The 20,565-nt window shown below is 40.2% G+C and overlaps 1 protein-coding gene and 1 pseudogene across 1 annotated transcript; one reads left to right on the top strand and one right to left on the bottom strand.

Annotated features, from left to right (window-relative positions):
- LOC109240311 (protein TIFY 5A-like) lies at positions 1,169-2,768 on the top strand. The gene is made up of 3 exons (XM_019406937.1): positions 1,169-1,484; positions 1,902-1,980; positions 2,349-2,768. The coding sequence occupies exons 1-3, from the start codon at positions 1,402-1,404 to the stop codon at positions 2,538-2,540; spliced, it is 354 nt and encodes a 117-aa protein (XP_019262482.1). The 5' UTR covers positions 1,169-1,401; the 3' UTR covers positions 2,541-2,768.
- LOC109233770 lies at positions 3,035-4,197 on the bottom strand (annotated as a pseudogene).

Raw genomic sequence — 20,565 nt, 5'->3', positions numbered from 1 at the left:
ACAATTTCACATAGTATGCGCGTTTTTGAAGCTCAATGTAGCATAGCTCGAAAGATAAATCCGTGTGATAAATCCAAGGTGCTTTTGTCAACATCAAAATGAAAGAGAACGAATAGAATTGGTTCATTTCTTTGCAACTGAAAGCCCTAACAAAATTATAAATATTTGGTGCTTCAAACAACTAACTTTCCATAATAGGAGAGTGTTTTGAAAGAAGTTGAAACATGACAACTCAAGCTTATTCAAAAACATTAATGTGCAAGTGGGAAATGACTCATGTGATGAAATACCCAATGCTTTTCAAATTTATAATTTCCTTTATATATATAAGTCAAGAACTTGTATAAATTGTGTTGTTTTTGGCAAGCTAATCCATAAGTCGGGAAGAATTGTACGTCTTAAAATTTAAAAAGGAATAAAGATCAACTAATTAGGAACAATTTTCCATTTATGGAAAATAAAAAGCAACTAAGTCCAAACTTTATCTTTTATTTGGAAAAGAATCATTCCGTATCAAGGTTGATTGGAAACTAAAGATTGTTTTAAGAAATAGTGTATATGTTAAAGCTTAAGACAAATTAGTCAGGATCACAAATTAAGGGGTCATTGTCAAATTTCAATTTTCACATATTAGTCCGGAAAGAGAAATTTTGAGAAATTGTGAGAGTAAATTAAGGTTAATTCGGATTTGTACAAGTTAATTTATGTTCAAAAAATTCCTAACTTCAACCTAATTATCTATTGGAAAAATAACACTGTATAGCCGTTGTAAAAATAATAGCCGAAAAAATGTATAAAATTTATATATATATATATATATATATATATATATATTATATATATATATATTCTGTATGTTATATACAAAAATTATTATAAATTTTATATATTTTTTCGGCTACCAAATAGAAATAATTTCTCCCGCGGACTAAAAGTGATAATACGCCCTATGTAAAGAAATTTTAAAACATAGACAAAACATAAGGCGTGCCATTAAATATTTATGCAATAAATTTATAACAAACCTAGTTTTATATAAACACGTGGGAGAATAGGTGAGTTGTGGTAGGGGAAATTAGGCATGTGAGCAACATGTTCCACATGGCTAGATCACATACAGAGTGTTCAGTTTGCTCTTGACTTAGCTTGTGTAGCAACCCCAATATAATGTTTTTGTTGGATTTTTCAAATTATAAATAGCTTTTTGAGATCATTATTCCCTAGTCTTTCTAGCTCTACTTGTTTTTCGGTGCAAGTAATTGCTGCCATCCACCACCATAAGCTAAGTAATTCCCCCACATTGTAAAAACTTTGGGAAAAAGTCTTAATTTCTTCTTCAATTTATAGGCAATATGAAGACATAAGAATTGAAAAGTAGAAAGGAAAACAATAGGCATAAAGATGAAGCACAGAATTGGCCTTCAACTTTTCCCTCTATTGTCTTCTTCTTCTTCTTCAGAGTTGCGCAGTAGTGATCATTCTGTGTAAGTCTCATAATTCCATCATATATATATATATAGAGAGTTTACCGAGGAGTGTTACGTATACCCACATAATACGTGTGAGTTCAATTTTCACTGTCCCTGTTAGTTCTCCCTTACTATTTTTTACTCCCCAAATTTAATTAAATTAATAGAATTAAAGACAAGATTGTGCTCTATAATCTTTTCAAACAAGTTCTTCATTATATACTTTTTTTCAAATATATATTAAGAGAACTTATGATATGTTATAAAACATATTTTTTAAGTAAATGATATATTGCTTTTTCATCATCATTTAAATGAAAATATTGGGTGGTAGTTGTAGAACACTAATATCTTCGACAAATGAATTTTGGTACCATATATTATACATATATATAGATGTTTCCATGCATGACGATCTATTTGTTAACGTAGGGCATGTTCGTCCACAAGAAAGCAGATCACAATTTTCTACAACGCACAAGATGGGGAATGTGATACATCTGAACTTCAGGCAAGCTATTTTTGATCTTTATTAATTAGTCATTACAGTATTTCGAAGGGAGCCTTGGCGTAACTGGTAAAGTTATCTCCATGTGATCAAGAGGTCACGGGTTCGAGCCGTGAAAACTGCCTCTTGCAAAAATGCAGGGTAAGGCTGCGTACGATAGACCCTTGTGGTCCGGCCCTTCTCCGGACCCCGTCCATAGCGGGAGCTTAAGTGCACCGTAACTCTTGTAAAAAAATGACTTCTTCTACTGATGAAATAAGTTCGAAGAGAATCGCGCATATCTTGCTTTCTGATGTTGTTTTTTTATATTAGTAATTCTAAATTTGTTCTGATGCTTAATTCGATTTGTTATTGGATTTCCTGAAGTATAGGCCTTAGCCATCTTATGGCATGCAAGACGTGAAATGGAAGAAAAATATAATACGAGTGCGTCAAATTTGAGAGCACCATCTCTGCAGTTTCAATTGCATAGCCCTTATAATGGGCTGTCCCTAAGAAAATCCCTACAGAGGTTTCTGCAAAAGAGAAGAGAAAGGAGGATTCAAGCAGCTAATCCATACTAAAAGAAATGATGATGATCATAGGCGAATTCAGAATTGAGAATTTAGTGATCTAGAATGTGTATGATTTTGCGATATGCGGATACTTCAATTTTATTTCTGCATATGTATCTGCATTTCAAACCAAAAACAGGGATTTCAGTTGATGATGCTGATTCCTGATTATCGAAATTTCATCCTAATTACTATCAAAATTTCATCAATATGGAGTGGAAGGTTGGATCACCTGTATACTCGTTTAATCTATCATTCTCTATTATCTGAATTGACTGTGCGGTAATTGGTATTTTAAAATAAAATTTTCACCGTATTTTTTATTAAAAAAAGGTAAAATCTTTTCTGAGTAATGTTGCGATCGACATAACCAAGTGTCATGCAAAAAGTTAACAAAACAAACTTTGAATGATGATAAATAAGTCAACAAAGAAAAATATAGTAAAAGAGACACACTAGCTTAATACGGTTTGGTAAAATTGAATTATGTTATACTCAAAGAGTTACTCCGTTGTTGTAGCATCGTTAGTTGTTTCCTCTTCAGAATTACTAATTTTTTTACTCTTGAGAAAATTGACAAGACCTGAAAGACAAACATCAGCATCTTCACTTTTCATAAGTTCCTCAGCAACCTCAGCAGGGCTAACTTGAACACTTTCAATCAACTCTTGAATTTCTTGAAAACACACGTAATTATTCAAATCATAAATTTCCAAATAATTAGCTGCCAACACCTTAAAACTTTCAATTGTCAGGTAAGACATGTGAATATGCACGTCCATTCGTCCAGGTCGCAACAGAGCTGGATCAAGCTTCTCCTTGTGATTCGTCGTAAATATAATAACCCTCTAATCTCCAATACTCGACCATAGCCCGTCTATAAAGTTTAGTAATCCACCGAGTGTAAGCCTATCTTGATCTCGTGAACGAGAATGACCATATACTGCGCGATTTTTAGTTCTATCTGGCAAATCAATGCTACAATCAATGTCTTCAATGACAAGTATAGACCTATTTTTGGTGCTCATCAACAACCTTCTCAAATCCGCGTCGCTCGTTATGTTAGAAAACTCTAAATCATAAACGTCAAACTTTAGATAATTAGCAATTGCTGCAATCAAACTTGATTTCCCTGTTCCTGGCGGTCCATATAATAAGTATCCTCTTTTCCAAGCTTTTCCTACTCTCCTATAAAAATCTTTCCTCTTTAAAAACCTATCAAGATCCTCAATTATGGTTCTAATGCTAGTGTATCAAAAGTTGAAGGATGCTCAAGATTGACTGAATCCCAAAGTTTGGAATTATAAGTATGACCATTGGCTAGAGAATGCAACTTAACAACTTTTTTCTCATGAGACATGTCTTTGGCTTTGTTGAGTACAAAAGGGATGTAACGATTCATGATTTTGTCCTTGTACTGCTTGTTAAAGCTTAGCTCAAAGTAACGTTTCTCGTTAGCAAACATACCAGTATCATAATCATCTTTTGTAATAGTCTTTTTCTCAGCATTGTGAACAAATCTCCAAACCAATTCCATCCCGTCAAAGGAATCAGTAATTTTCCCACAATTGGCGAATTTAACGTTCACTTTCGGGTCTTTAGGCCTTTTGCTAACGTTGAAATTCGGGGCTGGTTTTGGCTGACAAGTAGATTTCAGCAGCGGCATAGACTTCGTTAGTAACAAAGCCTTCTTTTTCTTCAATAGCAAGAGTTATGTTTGATGAATGAGGACGAAAATAAGTAAGGATTTTGGAGATAATGTAGTTCTGGATTTGAAGAGGAATAACTTGATTCAGAATTGTCTTAAAAAGGGTGATTGTAGCAGACAATGAGGCATAGGCCTGGAATATTTGACGAGACTGAAGGCATTCTCATCATCTTTTACACAAACCTTCAGAACTTCGTAATACTTGGACGAGCCCTGCTATATGAACTATTTGTACTGAGTACTTTTGTTTTTTTAGCTACGATTCCTACTGCAAAAGGGAGTGAATTTTCCTTTTTTACACAAGGAAAGAGAAATTTTCCTTTTTAGAACTTGTCACAATTTTATTTCCTCTCAATTTTTCTTAAATACTAGTCTTAGCGTACGCGCTTTATGCATGTACCTATATTAATAATACACAATTTTTAAAAATTACATACATGTTACTAGATAATTTATTTGAGTTATAAAATATAATTTAAGATTTTTTTAAATATAATAAATATTATTCCCATTTAGTTAGCTTAATATATGAAGGAATTTTATTTAGATGCCTTATTGTTATTTTGTCCGGATTTATGTCGAAACTAATGAAAATTGTTAATATTTACAATACTTTAAAGATTTATCAAATAACTCAAATTAAAAATTAAATCTCTTGGTCTCTTAAAACTTTGCGAATGAAAAAAGTTGGTATTATACCTTTTAAGAATTTGATGGCGACAATGTAAAGTTTAAAGAATGAGTAATATTGAACTAATATTTTACAGGAAAAAACTTCTGACTCTATCCAAGTATTAAAACTTCTTGAAAATGGCAATTCTACATTTGACTCTATTCTCCATAATTGCAGGTGGTTGCTGTCCATGAAGGAGAAGGATCTAGTGGTCCGGCATAGCTTCAGGGAAGGAAATGGAGTAGCAGATCTACTAGCTAAGGAAGCTACCAGGCAGACTACCATCAATAAGCTAGTTTGTTTTGTTATGCCTCCTCCGTTTGTCGTGGCCAGGATGCTGGCGGACAGGAATAGTGGTTTTAGTAAGAAATCAGTGCTTGAAAGCACTTGTAGAACTTTAGCTAGTTTTGGAAATTAAAATGCCATAGATGGCATTAATGCTATGTGTAATGATCCATTGGATCCTTGTACCAATGTTTCCTAGTATTAAATAAAAGTATCTCTTGTTCAAAAAAAAAAAAAACTTAGTATAAAAATTGTAGCGAAACGTTTTCATTTGTTAGACCGAAGGCAAGAAAGAAACAAATGACAACTCATTTATTTGGTTGCCTTCTACAATTTTACCTTATTGCTTAAAATTTATATTTTTTTCCACCGATTTGAATCTTTATTTTTTACTATAATTAATTTTGCTATATTTCATGATTTCTTTCACCGTCAATATTCTTCTTACAAAAATAAAATTTATATACTTCAAGTGTTTTGTCAATTTAACAAAAAAATATGATAAATTTGTAAAATAATTGAATTGGATTCATTTACTAATTAATTAAAACGACTTAATTATTTGTTCTCAACATTAAAAGAAATAACTTTATTTTTATTAATTCAGATTTTGAATATTTGCACATTCTATTTTCTATATATTTGAGAATAATTATAATTTTTCCAATAAGAATTCGATTTACAAATAGTAAGAAAAAACATATGCTTTGAATCTTTATGTTTTCAGAATTCGTTGCGCGCTGGACTCCTACAGAATTTTGCGAACTCGCGTTTTACATAATAAAGAATCTTATAAGAATAGTTCAATACAACTCTAATATTAGTGGGCTTTAAATAAGGAAAATTTAAATAATAGAATTTTAGTTGATTTTAAAGTCCTAAAATTAGAAAAATAATTAAACGACTATTTTATATAGTATAAAATCTATTTTTAAAGGGAAAAATTGGCGAACGATATTTCGCTAAGGATTTTTATGTTGATAGGTAGATAAAGATTTTAGTGCTCTAATGAGATGTACATGTCACGACCCAAACTACCATGTCGTGATGGCGCCTATCGTGGTACTAGGCAAGCCGACTCTTTACTAAAAATAACACGATATTTCATTTTCAAAGATAAATTCACGCTATTTAATAATAAAATTTCATAAAGAAAATCTGAATAACAAAAGTGCAGAAAGAAAAGTCCGACATCAGGGTGTCACTAGTCATGAGCATCTATTAAAAACTGTCTGATAATACTGAGACTAACACAGTCTGGAAATGTAACTACAAAACATCTACAGGAAGATATGAGGGAGAAGAGCAGGGCTGCGATCGCCAGCAGCTACCTTGCTAGCTCCGAGAAGATCTACAACTGGAATAGTCAACAGCCGCTACCGGGTCCTGATACACCTGGATCTGCACACAAGGTGCAGGGAGTAACGTGAGTACGCCAACTCAGTAAGTAACCAAAGTAAATAAAGGCTGAGAAGTAGTGACGAGCAATAAAGCATATAAAGTTCATATAATGAAATCTCAGTAAAAATACAATAGGCTTTTAAAAGCAGAGTGTGAAACAAATCATTTCGTTTAAACTCAGTTTCAGAAAAATCATTTGAAGATATTTTCAACAGCTCTCAAACAGAGGCTCGGTACAACAGTGGGCAAAAATGATGAAATCATAAACAGCCCCTCGAGCACGTACAACCCCTCGGGCAAACCTCACAGTCACTCATATACAACCCCTCGGGCATACCTCACCATCACTCACACTCAGGGTACCCGCGCTCACTGGGGGTGTGCAGACTCCGGAGGGGCTCCTTCAGCCCAAGCGCTATAACAAGCCACCTCGTGGCATAAATCAATCAGGCCCTCGGCCTTACTCAATCATGAATCAGTAACAACATGTTGCGGCGTGCAGCCCAATCCCATAAATATCCTCACAAATCAGGCTCTCGGCCTCACTTAGTCATAAACCTCTCAAGCCACTCGCGCTCTCAGTAAAAACAGGGTACTCAGCCCAAAATAACATTTATATGCATCAAAATAGAGTAATAACAACTAAGTTATGAAATCAATAAGTATAACATGACTGAGTATAGATTTTCAATCAAAAACCGTGAGAGGATAGTAAGAAAAAGGCCCCTAAGAGTCCAAACAGCTCTGGCACAAGGCCCAAACATGGCATTCAGCCCAATTTATAGAAACTCTTTCTAAAACACATAAGTACATATAGTTTCAACCAAATACGCAACTTTATAGTTGCTACGGGACGGACCAAATCACAATCCCCATCGGTGCACGCCCACATGCCCGTCACCTAGCATGTGCGACACCTCAAAATAACAAAAAATGATACGAAGTCTGGGGTTTCATACCCTCGGGACTAGACTTACAATCGTTACTTACCTCAACCTGTCAAATCTCTACTCCGCGATGCTCTTACCCCTCGACTCGGCCTCCAATTGCTCCGAATCTATTCACAACCAGAACAATACCATCAATATGCGCTAATGGAATGAATTCCACAAGAAAAACTATCAAATAGACACAAATCTGGAAATCCACTCAAACCCGGCCCCCGGACCCATGTCTCGAAATCCGACAAAATTCACAAAACCAAAAAGCCCTTTCACTCACGAGTCCATACATACAAGATTTATCAAATCCGACTCTATTTGACCCCTCAAATCCTCAATCAAACTCTCCAAAAATACCAAGCCTAACCCCTTATTTTTCACCCCTAATGTTCACTAATTACATGATTAAACAACGAGAAATTACGATAAACCCCCTTGAATCCCTCTTCAATTCACTCCCAGAAGCTCCAAAATCGAATTAAAATGGTGAAGAATGACCCAACATTCGCGAAGTCCACAATTTATACTTTCTGCCCAGAACTATCGCATCTGCGGTCCAGGAGTCACTTCTGCGACGCCACACCTGCGAAAAATCCATCGCAGGTGCAGTTCCCACTTATTCCTCAGAAACCGCTTCTGCGGTCACAATATCGCACCTGCGCTCCACTATTCGCACCTACGGCTCCTGCCTACCTCACCCTTGGCCGCATCTGTGGCTCCTTCTCCACTTCTGCGGGCTCGCACCTGTGGTCCCCACTCCGTAGGTACGGTTATGACAGGTCAGTTTAACTTCAGCATTCCTCAAATTCCAACCTTGTTCCGTCAACCACCCGAAATCAACCCGATGCCCTCGGGACCTCTACCAAACATACCATTAAGTCATATATCAACATACGAACTTAGCTGAACCTTCGGAACACTCACAACAATATCAATACACCAAATTACCCTCGGATTCAAGCCTAAGAACTTCTAAACTTCCAAATTCCGCAAACGATGCCGAAACCTACGTAACCTCGTACGAATGATCTGAAATTTTGCACACACGTCACACATGATACTAGGAACCTACTCCAACTTCCGAAATTTCATTCCGACCCCGATATCAAAATCTCCATTGTCGACCAAAATCGCCAAAATTCCAACTTTGGCCAATTCAAGCCTAATTCTACCACGGACCTCCAAATCATATTCTGGACGTGCTCCCAAGTCCAAAATCACCTAACGGAGCTAATCAAACCATAAAAATATAAATCCGAGATCGTTTACTCATAAGTCAACATCCGGTTGACTTTTCCAACTTAAGCTTCTAAATAGGAGACTAAGTGTCTCATTCCACACCGAAACCACTCCGGACCCGAACCAATGATTGGATCCAACCCTACACCACTATATAATGGCAAAGATTGGTCGATGCAGCTTTTACCTGAAAGGTCGGGATCGATATCCACAAGGAGCTAATATTGGTTGGGAGTTGGGTTTCTATCCAATCTAGCTATGCGTGTTGCTCTTAATTGCACTTCTAACCATGTTTGGATTTGTTTCTATTCTACTTGTAATGCTACTGATTGCTGAAAATAATCTAATTACAATATTTTTGTAAGAGTTTTCTCAATTGATAAAAAGCACTAGGGAAGTGACTTGCACCTAGGTGAGTATCTAATGGGGTCTAGAATTTAGGACAAGCTTGTTATATTTGGGGTCATGATATAACCTCTACACATAATTACTCACTCTATACCTCTCGGTAGTTTGAGTGATTTTGCCCTAATTGGCTTTCTCAAGCCCAATTGGGTGTTCAAACAATGCAAGCAAAATTTGCTCAAGTTGGGTATTACTGTCTAGGTTTAACCCTTTAATTGGGGCTATCAATCTCTTGAATATACCCTAATTCCTTGTTAGCCTAAATTTTCTAGACTTAAGTCTCTCTTTCTCAAGAAGAGTCTAAGTCATTAAGGCATGAATCAGTGTTTGCAACCACCAATTCTACTATTAAAGCATGAATCAAGCTAAATATCACTAACTCATAAACAATTAAGCCCTAAAATTGAAGACCCATTAAATACCCACACTAGGGTTGGTCAAAACCCTAGCTAATAGGTTTAGCTACTCATAATCAAGGTAGAATCAAAGATGGAGATGAAATATAAGCCATAAAAGTTGATTACAAGAATAAAATCTAAGAATAATAGCTAGAGATGCTCTAAAATTACTCTAAGTAGTAAAATACGTCTGTTCACGAGCTCCTCAAAACAAAAGATAACCTAAAAATATGAAGAAGAACTATTTATACACAGCTGAATGGACAAAAATACCCCTACGGAGGTTCCGCTGTCAGCGAAATAATGAACGCCTCAGTGTAAGGACTTCCGCGGCCGCGCAAAAACAAGCGCGGATCGTGTTTCTTCAATTTTGGACTGGGACTGGGCTAGGTTCGGCAGAGAGTGTAAAATCTACTGCCTTAGCGTTAGCATCAACCGCGGTCGCGCAATTTGGACGCGGACCGCGCTCCTGGGTTAGGCTCATTTTTGCAGGGTCTCTGAACCTTGATCGCCGCTCCCGGCGGAAATACCATCGCGGCCGCGTCAGGTATTCCGCAGCCACACTTTTTAATCGCGGTCAGTGGTCTCTGTAGCACCCAAAACACCTTCTCTGAACCTCAATTCCGCGTACCACGTATTGTGGCCTCTACAGCGGTGGGTCTACCGCGGACGCTCTTTTCCTCCGCGGTCAGCGCTTTTATCTCAGCTTTTAACTTGTGCAATTTTAACTCCTTGATGAGTTGATTATGGCTTTCTTGCCTCATTTTGACCAAATCCTGCAGACAAGCACAATAAGTCAGTTTTCGGGAATACTTTTACACATTTTTTTATCCAAAACCTAAGCAAAAGAGAGCATAAGATAGGCTAAAATCCATAGTTATCAACTCCCCCAAACTTAAGTTTTTGCTTGTCCTCAAGCAAACAAAGTAATTTCCACCTCTTCAAGATAAAAGAAAGGAAAATTTCAGCTCTCCTAAGGTGACTTCACCAAGCATCAATTGGGACTAACATTATCCTCAACGCCAATGCATTATTAACAACACACAACCTTTTTAGTGCTATAGCTCTAGTGCGACACAAGAGCATCAAGAGTTGACTCAACTCATCAAGGAGACTCTTTCTACTACATAGGTCATTGTGGAACCCAAACTCTTACTCTTCTACTCTCCATATGCAAACCTCACTTTAGATTGTAGCACTTAGAACGAGGATTGTGGAAAAGAACGCTCATCTCTCTCAAAGGAAGGTCACAAGTCCGGCTCTAAGTACCATAAGCTTGCCCCTTATGTAAATTACCACTAATGTAAGTTCACTCAACTTGAAATTGTATAGGGATTTTACGGGAATGTAATGAAGGCTTTTGGTTCAAGGTAGGATATATCGGTCTATGAAGGTCTCATCTTTCCTTAAGCACTTCATTTTCTCATTTCGGCTCACACTTTCTTGACTCTTTGAGTCATTTTCTTCTTCCTTAGGGGACTAGAGAGACACACTATCACTCTTTCTTGTTCATGATAATCATTTTTCTCCTTTTCTACTCATTCCAAGCCTTTCATCATTGCTTCCATTAAATCCCTTTATTTTTCTATACTATTCACTTTCTATTTTACTTTTTTGGCTTTTCTTTTCTTTTTGCCTTTCTTTTTCTTCATTGTGTACCTTTTATCACTTTCACATTCCTCGTCGCTCCCCCCAAACTTATGCTTTTGCCATTCGTGCTAAGGAAATATTGGGTGCCAAGAGAGGGTCATTATAGAACGGATAAAGGTGTGTATCATGGTTATTGAAAGAACAAGGCTTCGGCTCAATAGGGTTGACTAGGGATATCATTTTTGGGTGGCTATGGATGCCTTCAAGTTTCAAGTTGGATCAAGGAGAGCCTATATTCATTTCTCAAGTCGAGCTACACTTAGAATTTCGCCTAGACAAACATTCGGAGCAAGTTCTAGACTTATTGGCACGGGACTTGGACTAACAAATCAATACCTCACCTCACAAGCTGATGGATTGCTAAAGAGAACATAGTCGAGGTACCACAACAACCCTAGCTAAGATTTGAGCAACACAAATGGCTTCGAGAAGCCACTCGATGATTGTTTAGTCAACATAAGAGTCTAAAGGTCACAACTAGCACCATTCCTTACAAATCAATTTGTTTCTAACCATAAGGTCAAGGATAAATATGCTAGGCCCAAGTGAAGCTTTGCCTGAGTCACTTTTATTCATAACTACTATTTACACAAAGAAAACAGAATCAAAATCTTAAGAAGGTTGTCACGCCATCCATCATCGGGAAGAGTCACCCGGTTCACACAAATTCCACCTTTGGAAAGAACCGTGGCATTGAGAAAACCAAAGGCTTAATGATCACGAAAACTTGTAAAAGTAAGAAGCTACAAATTGAAAAAGAAACTACTAGATGAAATAAGAATCTACTCTATTAAGGAAAATTTCAAAAGAAGTTATAAAGTAAACTATGGAAAGTAAACTGAATATGTACAATAGGAGATTCAGGCGAAAATACATAGAAGGGGAATGAATATATACATGGAAAAGTAACTTTATATACATTTCAAAACTAAAAAGTACGAGAATAGCGGAAAATAGTATCAAGGTTATTACAAACCAAATATCCAGAATATCCAAATCATCATCAAAATAGGCCACCCCCTAAATAAAAAGTAGCATTGTCCTCAATGCTATCAGCAAAAATAGAATAGGGGAAGGGTAGAGAGTAAAGAAAACTCCCTATGATGCCTCTGTCTGCATGGGGTCACTGGATGGGTCCTATGGCTGTCCTGAGTCACCTCCCTCGGGGTCCTCCAACTCAATCTCCAAATCCTCAGTCTCGGGGATCACCCCTCTCCTCATGGGCTCTCTGTCAGCTTCCTGCTCTGGTGCCTGTGCTGCCTGAGCTGCTGGGACTGGCTCCTCCAAGAGTAAGTCCAATGGAATGTCTCCAGCTGATCTAATCGTCTCAATCTCCTTTCTCAGCAGCTTGACTGACTCCTTTGAGGCCCGAGTCTTCTTCATTTTCTTCGTTTGTTTGCCCAGGTCTTTGATTGCTTTTCCTTGTGCCTCCAAAGCATCCATGATAAGCTTTTGGTTATCCAGGAGCTTTTTCTGGTTGTCCAGAATCTCCTTTGGAGATTCCTCCACAGAAGCGGGCACCTGAGGCTGAGCTGGAACTGACTGAGCTGCCACTGTGCTGGATATGACAGACAGCTTAGATGTAGCTGCCTGCATCCAGTTGTTGATGCTGGAAAGAGTCTGGTTAACCCTCAGTGCAGTTAGAGGGTATGCTGATGAAGAAGGCACTGAAGTCGGAATAGAAGAGATGGTCCTGTGGAAGGATGTGGCATGGCAGTAGAAGGCTCAGAACCAGTGTCCACCACTGCTGGCTCTTTAGACTGGCCAGTGGAAGTGGTGGCTTTGCCTTTGGACTTGGGGTTGTCCGGACCCTGAAGGTTGTACCAAGAAAATGACCTCTTTGGTCTCACTTTGGTGTCAAAATACCTTCCTTCTACCTCCTGATCCTCCAGGTACATGGTGAGGAAGTTTGGGAAAGGATATGAGCTCTCATCTTTTCCAACCGCTCTGTTAATCACCTTGGCTATAATATTCCCGACATTGATCGGGTACCCCGCCATGATAGCCCCCACAATAAGAACCCGGGAAAGCGGCATATCACTATCACATGTAGTAGGATCTAACCGACTGCACATTAAAGTAGCCCACCCCTTCGCTTCAAAACTCAGAGTGTTCCTGTAGATCGGGGCCCCAGGTGTCAGCCAAGCTGGAGTAGTCCCAGGAATAGCGATCACCGATGCAAGCCAAGGGCGGGCTAAATCTTCCATAGCCACCTTCTCCAGATACAGGGACTTATCCTCATCATTGAACCCCGCATAGTCATTTAGAGTCTTGCCATCATAACTGATCTTCCGGTTCCGCACCTTGGTCACATAGGTGCCCTTTTTGATGTGGGCTACGTTGGCATAGAACTCTTCGACTAAATGTTCATTGGCCTCCGACAGCTTGCTTGTGAAGAATTTCCACCCCCCTCTTTGATAAAATTGCCTCTTCACATTGGGGTTGTAGGGTAGAAGATCCTTTGTATGAATTGCCTCTCGATGGTGAGAGACCTTTGAGGCCACCACTCCCGAAACTTGTGGTAGGTTTTCTCACTAGCGAACCGTTCTTGCCATACCACGAAGTTCCTTGTTCTCTCCAACCCCCTACCTGGGTGTCACCCCCTCTCTAGTCATCGGGTATCTCAGTATCAACAGAAGCATGAGCAGCTGGTGAGGCCAGAGTTGCAGCATGTGGGGAAGATGATCCCGATGCCTTACTACCTCCCCCTGAGTCATCAGACGACTCAGTAGAGGAGGTGGGTACATCCACCAGTCGATACATCTCCGAGAAATCTGGGACATGAGTGGGTACAGAATCACCTTCTGAAACTTCTCGGGAAGGGACGTACTCACTTGTGTCCGAGTGTCCCGCTGCTCTATCCGCAGCTTTGATGGCCTTTCGCATCTTCCCGGTGGATTGTTGTACAGCTAAGGGTAACTTGATCTTTCCTCGTCCCCTTCCTCGGGACTACTCTGCTTTCCCTTTTTATTTATCACTCCCACCTCTAGATTTGACCATTGTCTGCATACACAATCAATGAAAGCTTATTAGTAGTGTTGTTAAAAGAATAATTAAAGGAAGGCAGATGAAAATTTGACAGTGTTCCAAAAGCAGAGGTCCGCTGACAGCGGAAAAAGGGGCGCGGCCGCGGACGGGTTACCGCTGTCCGCAAAAATTGGAATGCGGCCACGAAAGACTGGGGTTCAGACTACCTAGTCTCTGAAGTTGGACTACCACTGAGAGCGGAAATTTGGGCACGGCCGCGAAAGTTGTAACGCTGTCCGCGAAAAAAATAATGCGGGCGCGGACCCAAATTTTCAATCCTCTGAACTTCAAATCCGCGGACCACAAAAAAAGAAACGCGGCCGCATAAAACAGGTCACTGACTGCGAAATTTCCACCGCTGACCGCGAAAAATGAACCATTTTTAACTCAAGACATTGCATGAATGCTGATCGTGGATTTACGGCCGCGGCCGCGGAAATCAAAAAGAACAGGCACTAAGGGGTTTTCACTTTTTTAGTCATTAACAGGTATCATGAACACTACTAACCCCTACTAGGCATCAACTAATTAACCCTAACTAATTTAGCATCAACTAATTAACCCTAACTATAAAGTAACAGTATAATAGAGATGAAAGAAGAGAAAGGAATAAAATTAACACAAGAAATCGAGCATACCAGTTGTGAGATGTGTAGTGAAAGATTGACCCTTGAGTAATTGAGATTGAATGACCACAATATGAGGATGAACAGTGCTTTTAGGTGCAGTGGGAGTCTAGGGTTCGAAAAGGGTAAAAGGGTTAATGACCTTCTATTTATATTAAACAAGTATAGGGACCCACTGACCTTACCTGGCGCGGCCGCGTAATTTTATCGAGGTCCCCGCTTTTACCTTTTTGGAAGGCTGGTAGCAAGAAGGAACTGTTGAGAGCGGAAAAACGAGCGCGGCCGCGAATACAACTTCAGAGAGTTGCTATTCTGGACCTTTTCAAGTCTGCGTCCGCGGACCATTTACGCCCCCGCGGAAAGCAACCGCTGACCGCAAAATTCTAAGCGGTTAGCGTAATTCTCACACTTGGCAATTTTTTTAGCAACAGTCCTGCACTGCACAACAATTCCTACACAAACTTCACAACCAGTTAGCCCAAAACAAAGCCTACACTAAGAAGAAAATCAAAAAGAAAGAAAAATGCATGGGTTGCCTCCCAAGAAGCGTCTGATTCAACATCGCGGCACGACGCATGTTACCATCATCATTTGAAATTGATCAAGCCACCACGTGGCTGTCATCAAACTTGCCAAGATAATGCTTCACTCGTTGCCCATTAACTCGGAAGATTTTACCATTTTTTTTTCAAATCAAGAGCACCAAACAGAGTTACATGTACCACTTCAAAAGGGCCACTCCATTTTGACTTCTAAACAGTCGTAACCGAGAGTTGAATAAGAGAACCAACTCACCTTCCTTGAATTCCTTGCTCCAGGCATACTTGTCATGTAAGTACTTCATCTTGTCCTTATACAAGGACGAGCTGGAATATGCATGAAACCTAAACTCATCAAGTTCATTGAGTTGCTCTACCCGGAGATTTGTTGCAACATCCCACTCAAGATTTAACCGCTTCAAAGCCCACATGGCCTTATGCTCTAACTCAACCGGAATATGGTATGCTTTCCCAAATACCAACCGGTATGGAGACATACCAATTGGAGTCCTGTAAGCAGTCCTGTAAGCACACAAAGCATCATCCAGTTTCTTTGACTAGTCAGTCCTATTTGCATTGACAGTTTTTGGCAATATGCTCTTTATCTCCCTGTTGGAGACCTCAACTTGTCTACTAGCCTGGGGATGATAAGGGGTTGATACCTTGTGATTGACACCATACTTTGCAAGCAAAGTGTCAAATGCCCTGTTGTAGAAATGAGAACCCCCATCACTGATGATCGCCCTAGGACTGCCAAACCTTGTAAAAATATTTTTCTTTAAGAAAGCCACTACACTCCGTGCCTCATTGTTAGGCAAAGCCACCGCTTCAACCCACTTGGAAACATATATCAACAACAACCAGAATGTACGTGTTACCACATGAACTCACAAAAGGTCCCATGAAGTCAATGCCCCACACGTCAAATATGTCAACCTCAAGAATAGTGGTGAGAGGCATTTTATCCTTCTTGGAAATTCCACCAGCTCTTTGACACTCATCACATCTCTTCACAAGCTCACTGGCATCTTTATAAATTGTAGGCCAATAAAAACCACAGCTGAGAACCTTTGAAGCAGTTCTTGCCCCACCATGATGACCACCGTAGGGCGAGGAATGGCAAGCATCAAGAATACTCATTTGCTCCTCTTTCGGAACACATCTCTGGATCGCACCATCATTACAAATCTGGAACAGATAAGGCTCGTCCCAGTAGTAATCCAAGCTATCTCGTTTAAGCTTTTTCCTTTGGTTAGAAAAGAGCTCACACTGAACAATGCCGGTCACAAGAAAGTTAGCAACATGGCGAACCAAGGCATACTATTCAAAGATACCGAGAGGAGTTGTTCATCCGGGAATGAATCACTAATTTCGAGGCCATCACGGGGCCTCCCCTCCTCCTCCAAGCGGGACAAGTGGACCGCCATTTGGTTTTCACACCTTTTTCGATCAACAATTTCAAGGTCAAACTCTTGAAGCAATAGAACCCATCTCATCAACCGAGCCTTAGAATCTTTCTTTGTCATCAAGTAACGGAGTTCCGCGTGATCAGTATGAACAATCACTTTGGCACCCATGAGAAAAGGCCTGAACTTTTCCATGGCAAACACTATGGCTAGAAACTCTTTTTCCGTCACCGTGTAATTAACCTGGGCATCATTCATAGTTTTGCTTGCATAATACACCGGGTGAAACATCTTGTTCACCCTTTGCCCCAAGACCGCTCCTACCGCAACATCACTTGCATCGCACATAAGCTCAAAGGGTAGGCTCCAATTGGGTGCGGTAATAATGAGAGTGGTCGTCAGTTTGTACTTGAGAAGTTCAAAAGCTTTCATGCATTATTCATTAAACACAAACTTTGCATCCTTTTCCAACAATTAGCACAAGCGATTCACTACCTTTGAGAAGTCCTTGATGAACCTTCGGTAGAATCCGGCATGCCCAAGAAAGCTCCTCACTCCTTTGATAGAAGTAGGAGGAGGGAGTTTTGAAATCACTTTGATCTTTGCTTTGTCCACTTCGATACGTTCTTTGAGATCTTATGGCTGAGGACAATGCCCTTCTCGCCCATAAAGTGGAATTTTTCCCAATTAAGTACAAGATTTGCCTCTTCACATCAGGTTAGCACCTTGTCAAGATTCTTCAAAGGAGTCACCCACAACACTAAAATCATCCATGAACACTTCCAAGAAGTCCTCCACCATGTCCGTAAAGATAGCCATCATACACCGCTGAAAGGTAGCCGATGCATTACACAAACCAAATGGCATATGTGAAAATGCAAAGGTCCCATACGGGCATGTGAAGGTGGTTTTCTCTTGGTCCTCCAGTGCAATCAAAATCTGGTTGTAGCCTGAGTGTCCATCCAGAAAGCAGTAGTAGGCAACGCCTAGCAAGTCTATCCAACATTTGGTCAAGAAAGGGCAATGGAAAATGATCTTTGCGGGTCACTTTATTCAGCTTCCGATAGTCCATGCATACCCTGCATCTGGTGACAGTCCTAGTGGGGATCAACTCATTTTGCTCATTTATGACCACAATCATACCCCCCCTTTTCGGTACACATTGTATAGTTGAATCCATGAACTATCTGAGATGGCGTACACAACCCCTGCATCTAGCCACTTGATCACTTCCTTCTTGACGACCTCTTGCGTAGCCTCATTCAACCTCCTTTGATGTTCCACGGAGGGTTTGGAGCACCTCAAGGGTGGCATCTACCTGCACGTTAGTAAGGCACGAAGAAAGAATAACAGGTAAAGTTGAACAAGGGCCCAAGAATTCATACCTGACGTGTGGAGGCAAAGGCTTCAACTCCAATACGGGAGGTTCCTCGATTGAGGGCTTTGTTGGTGGAGTCTTTCTGTTCTCAAGATCCAAGGAAAGTTTAGGGGGCTCATAGGAGTAAGAACCCATTCCTTGCAAGGCATTGACATACTCTACCAAGCCGTCATCCTCAGTTACATCATGGTTCAACAATACCGCTTCCAAAGGATCCTCCATATTGATCATGGCACTCGTGTCATCAACTATCACCTCTGTCACCAGATCCATAAAAGAAAAGACATCAGTACTATTCGGCTGTTTCATTGATTTGCACACGTGGAAGATAACTTTTTTGTCACCCACTCGGAAGGTGAGCTCCCTTGCTTCCACATCAACCAAAGCCTTCCCTGTTGCTAGGAAAGGCCTTCCCAGTATTATCGGCACCTCATAGTCGACTTCGCAGTCCAGAATCAAAAAATCCACAGGCAAAATAAACTTGTCAACACGGACAAGAACATCATAAATAATACCTAGCGCCCTCTTCATTGTTCTATCCGCCATTTGCAATCTCATTGAAGTAGCTCTCGGTTGACCAATGCCCAAATTTTTGAATACGGAGTAAGGCATCATATTTATACTCGCTCCCAAATCACACAAGGCCTTTGCAAAATCCGCAATCCCAATGGTACATGGAATGGTAAATGCGCCGGGAACTTCAAGCTTGGGAGCCATCGAGTGCACAATTGCACTCACTTGATGAGTCATTTTGATGGTCTCACAATCCATAGATCTCTTTTTAGTCACCAAGCCTTTCATAAACTTGGCATATCCCGGAATTTTCTCAAGAGCTTCCACAAGGGTACATTGATCGACAAGCTTTTCATCATCTCAATAAACTTCTTGAATTGGTTTTCATTCTTTTGCTTCGCAAGTCTTTGAGGGTAAGGTGGAGGAGGCCTTGGCAAAGGAGCCTTGGCTTTAGGCATTACCGTTTCCGGTATATCTATCACATGTTCCCTAGACGAGTTCACGTCATTTTGAGTCTCCACCTCATTGTCATGAATATCAATTCTCACCTCAGCATTCGAATTCTCTTCACTCACTTGCTCATCAACTATTGGAACGTCATCAGTTTGTGCTTCAACCTCATCACTCACAACTTCCTTTTGCTGGAAGGTACTTGCTTCACCACCTCTACCGCTCCTTGTGGTCACTACCATTGCATGGCCAATGTTGTTCCCACCCTTCTGGTTTACTACCGTGTCACTAGGTAGTGCCCCCTTAGGGCGAGTGTTCAAAGATTGCGAAATCTGGCCAAGTTGGACCTCCAAGTTCTGGATAGAAGTATTTTGGGATGCCAACTGCGCATAGGAATCAGCATTTTTCTTCATCGTTTGCTCAAACATCAACTCAATCCTCCCCATCTCATTATTTGACAAGCTAGGACCTTGGGACGGAAATGGCGGCGGGTTGTTTGGTTATTGATACATCGGAGGCCTTTGAAAGCTCGGCCCCCGATTCCCTTGATTACCGTTATTCCAACCCCCTTGATTGTTGTTTCCTCCCCAATTGCTATTGTTATTGCCACCCCAGTTGCCCTGGTTGTTCTGGTTACCCCAATTCTGATTGTTGTTCCCCAAGTTGCTATTTCCTTGTTGGTTTTGATTCCCCCAATTTTCTTGGGATCTCCACTGTTGTTGTTGATTCGGAGCATTGCCCTGTTGCCCTTGGTAGTTTTTCACATACTGAACTTCTTCACTTTGATCATCATACCCATCATCTTGGTTGAAACCACTACTACCTTGCTCATATTGATCCGGATTTCCTTGACTTTGTTGACCTCTTTGTCGCCTCTTGTTGACCAACATGTTTACCCCTTCCATGGCATTCACTTGTCTTGGCGCTTGAACTTGCTGCAATTGAGCTTTTGCCAACTGGTTCATTATTGTAGTTAACTCCGCTATTGCTTGGCCGTGGTAATGGAGCTCTTTGTGAAGGTGAATGACATTGGGATCACCTTGTGGCACATTAGCTCGACTTTGCCATGCTGAGGAAGTATCTGCCATCTCATCCAGAATATCACACGCCTCAGCATAAGGTGTGTTCATAAAGTTTTCCCCTGCTAGCTGGTTCACTACACACTGATTGGTGGTGTTGATGCCACGGTAGAATGTTTGCGGGATCATTGCTTCGGTCATGTCATTGTTCGGATATTCTTTCACCATCATCCGATACCTCTCCTAGATCTCATGAAGTGTTTCATTAGGTTCCTGTTTGAAGGCCAGGATATCATCTCTCAATGTCGCCATATGCCCCAGCGAGAAAAACTTGGCTATAAACTTGTTGGCCAACTTATTTCACGTGGTGATGGAA

This window comes from Nicotiana attenuata, chromosome 1 (genome assembly GCF_001879085.1).
Source record: "Nicotiana attenuata strain UT chromosome 1, NIATTr2, whole genome shotgun sequence".
Classification (NCBI taxonomy): domain Eukaryota; kingdom Viridiplantae; phylum Streptophyta; class Magnoliopsida; order Solanales; family Solanaceae; genus Nicotiana; species Nicotiana attenuata.
The sequence above is the reverse complement of the archived record's forward strand: the minus strand, read 5'-3'. Positions and strand labels throughout refer to the sequence as shown.

What these genes read in the sequence shown, in the direction of transcription:
- LOC109240311 (XM_019406937.1), top strand. Translation starts at nt 1,402, where the DNA reads ATGAAGCACAGAATTGGCCTTCAACTTTTCCCTCTATTGTCTTCTTCT. An exon ending in CGCAGTAGTGATCATTCTGT is followed by an intron (nt 1,485 to 1,901) that starts GTAAGTCTCATA and finishes TTGTTAACGTAG; the next exon opens with GGCATGTTCGTCCACAAGAA. An exon ending in GTGATACATCTGAACTTCAG is followed by an intron (nt 1,981 to 2,348) that starts GCAAGCTATTTT and finishes CCTGAAGTATAG; the next exon opens with GCCTTAGCCATCTTATGGCA.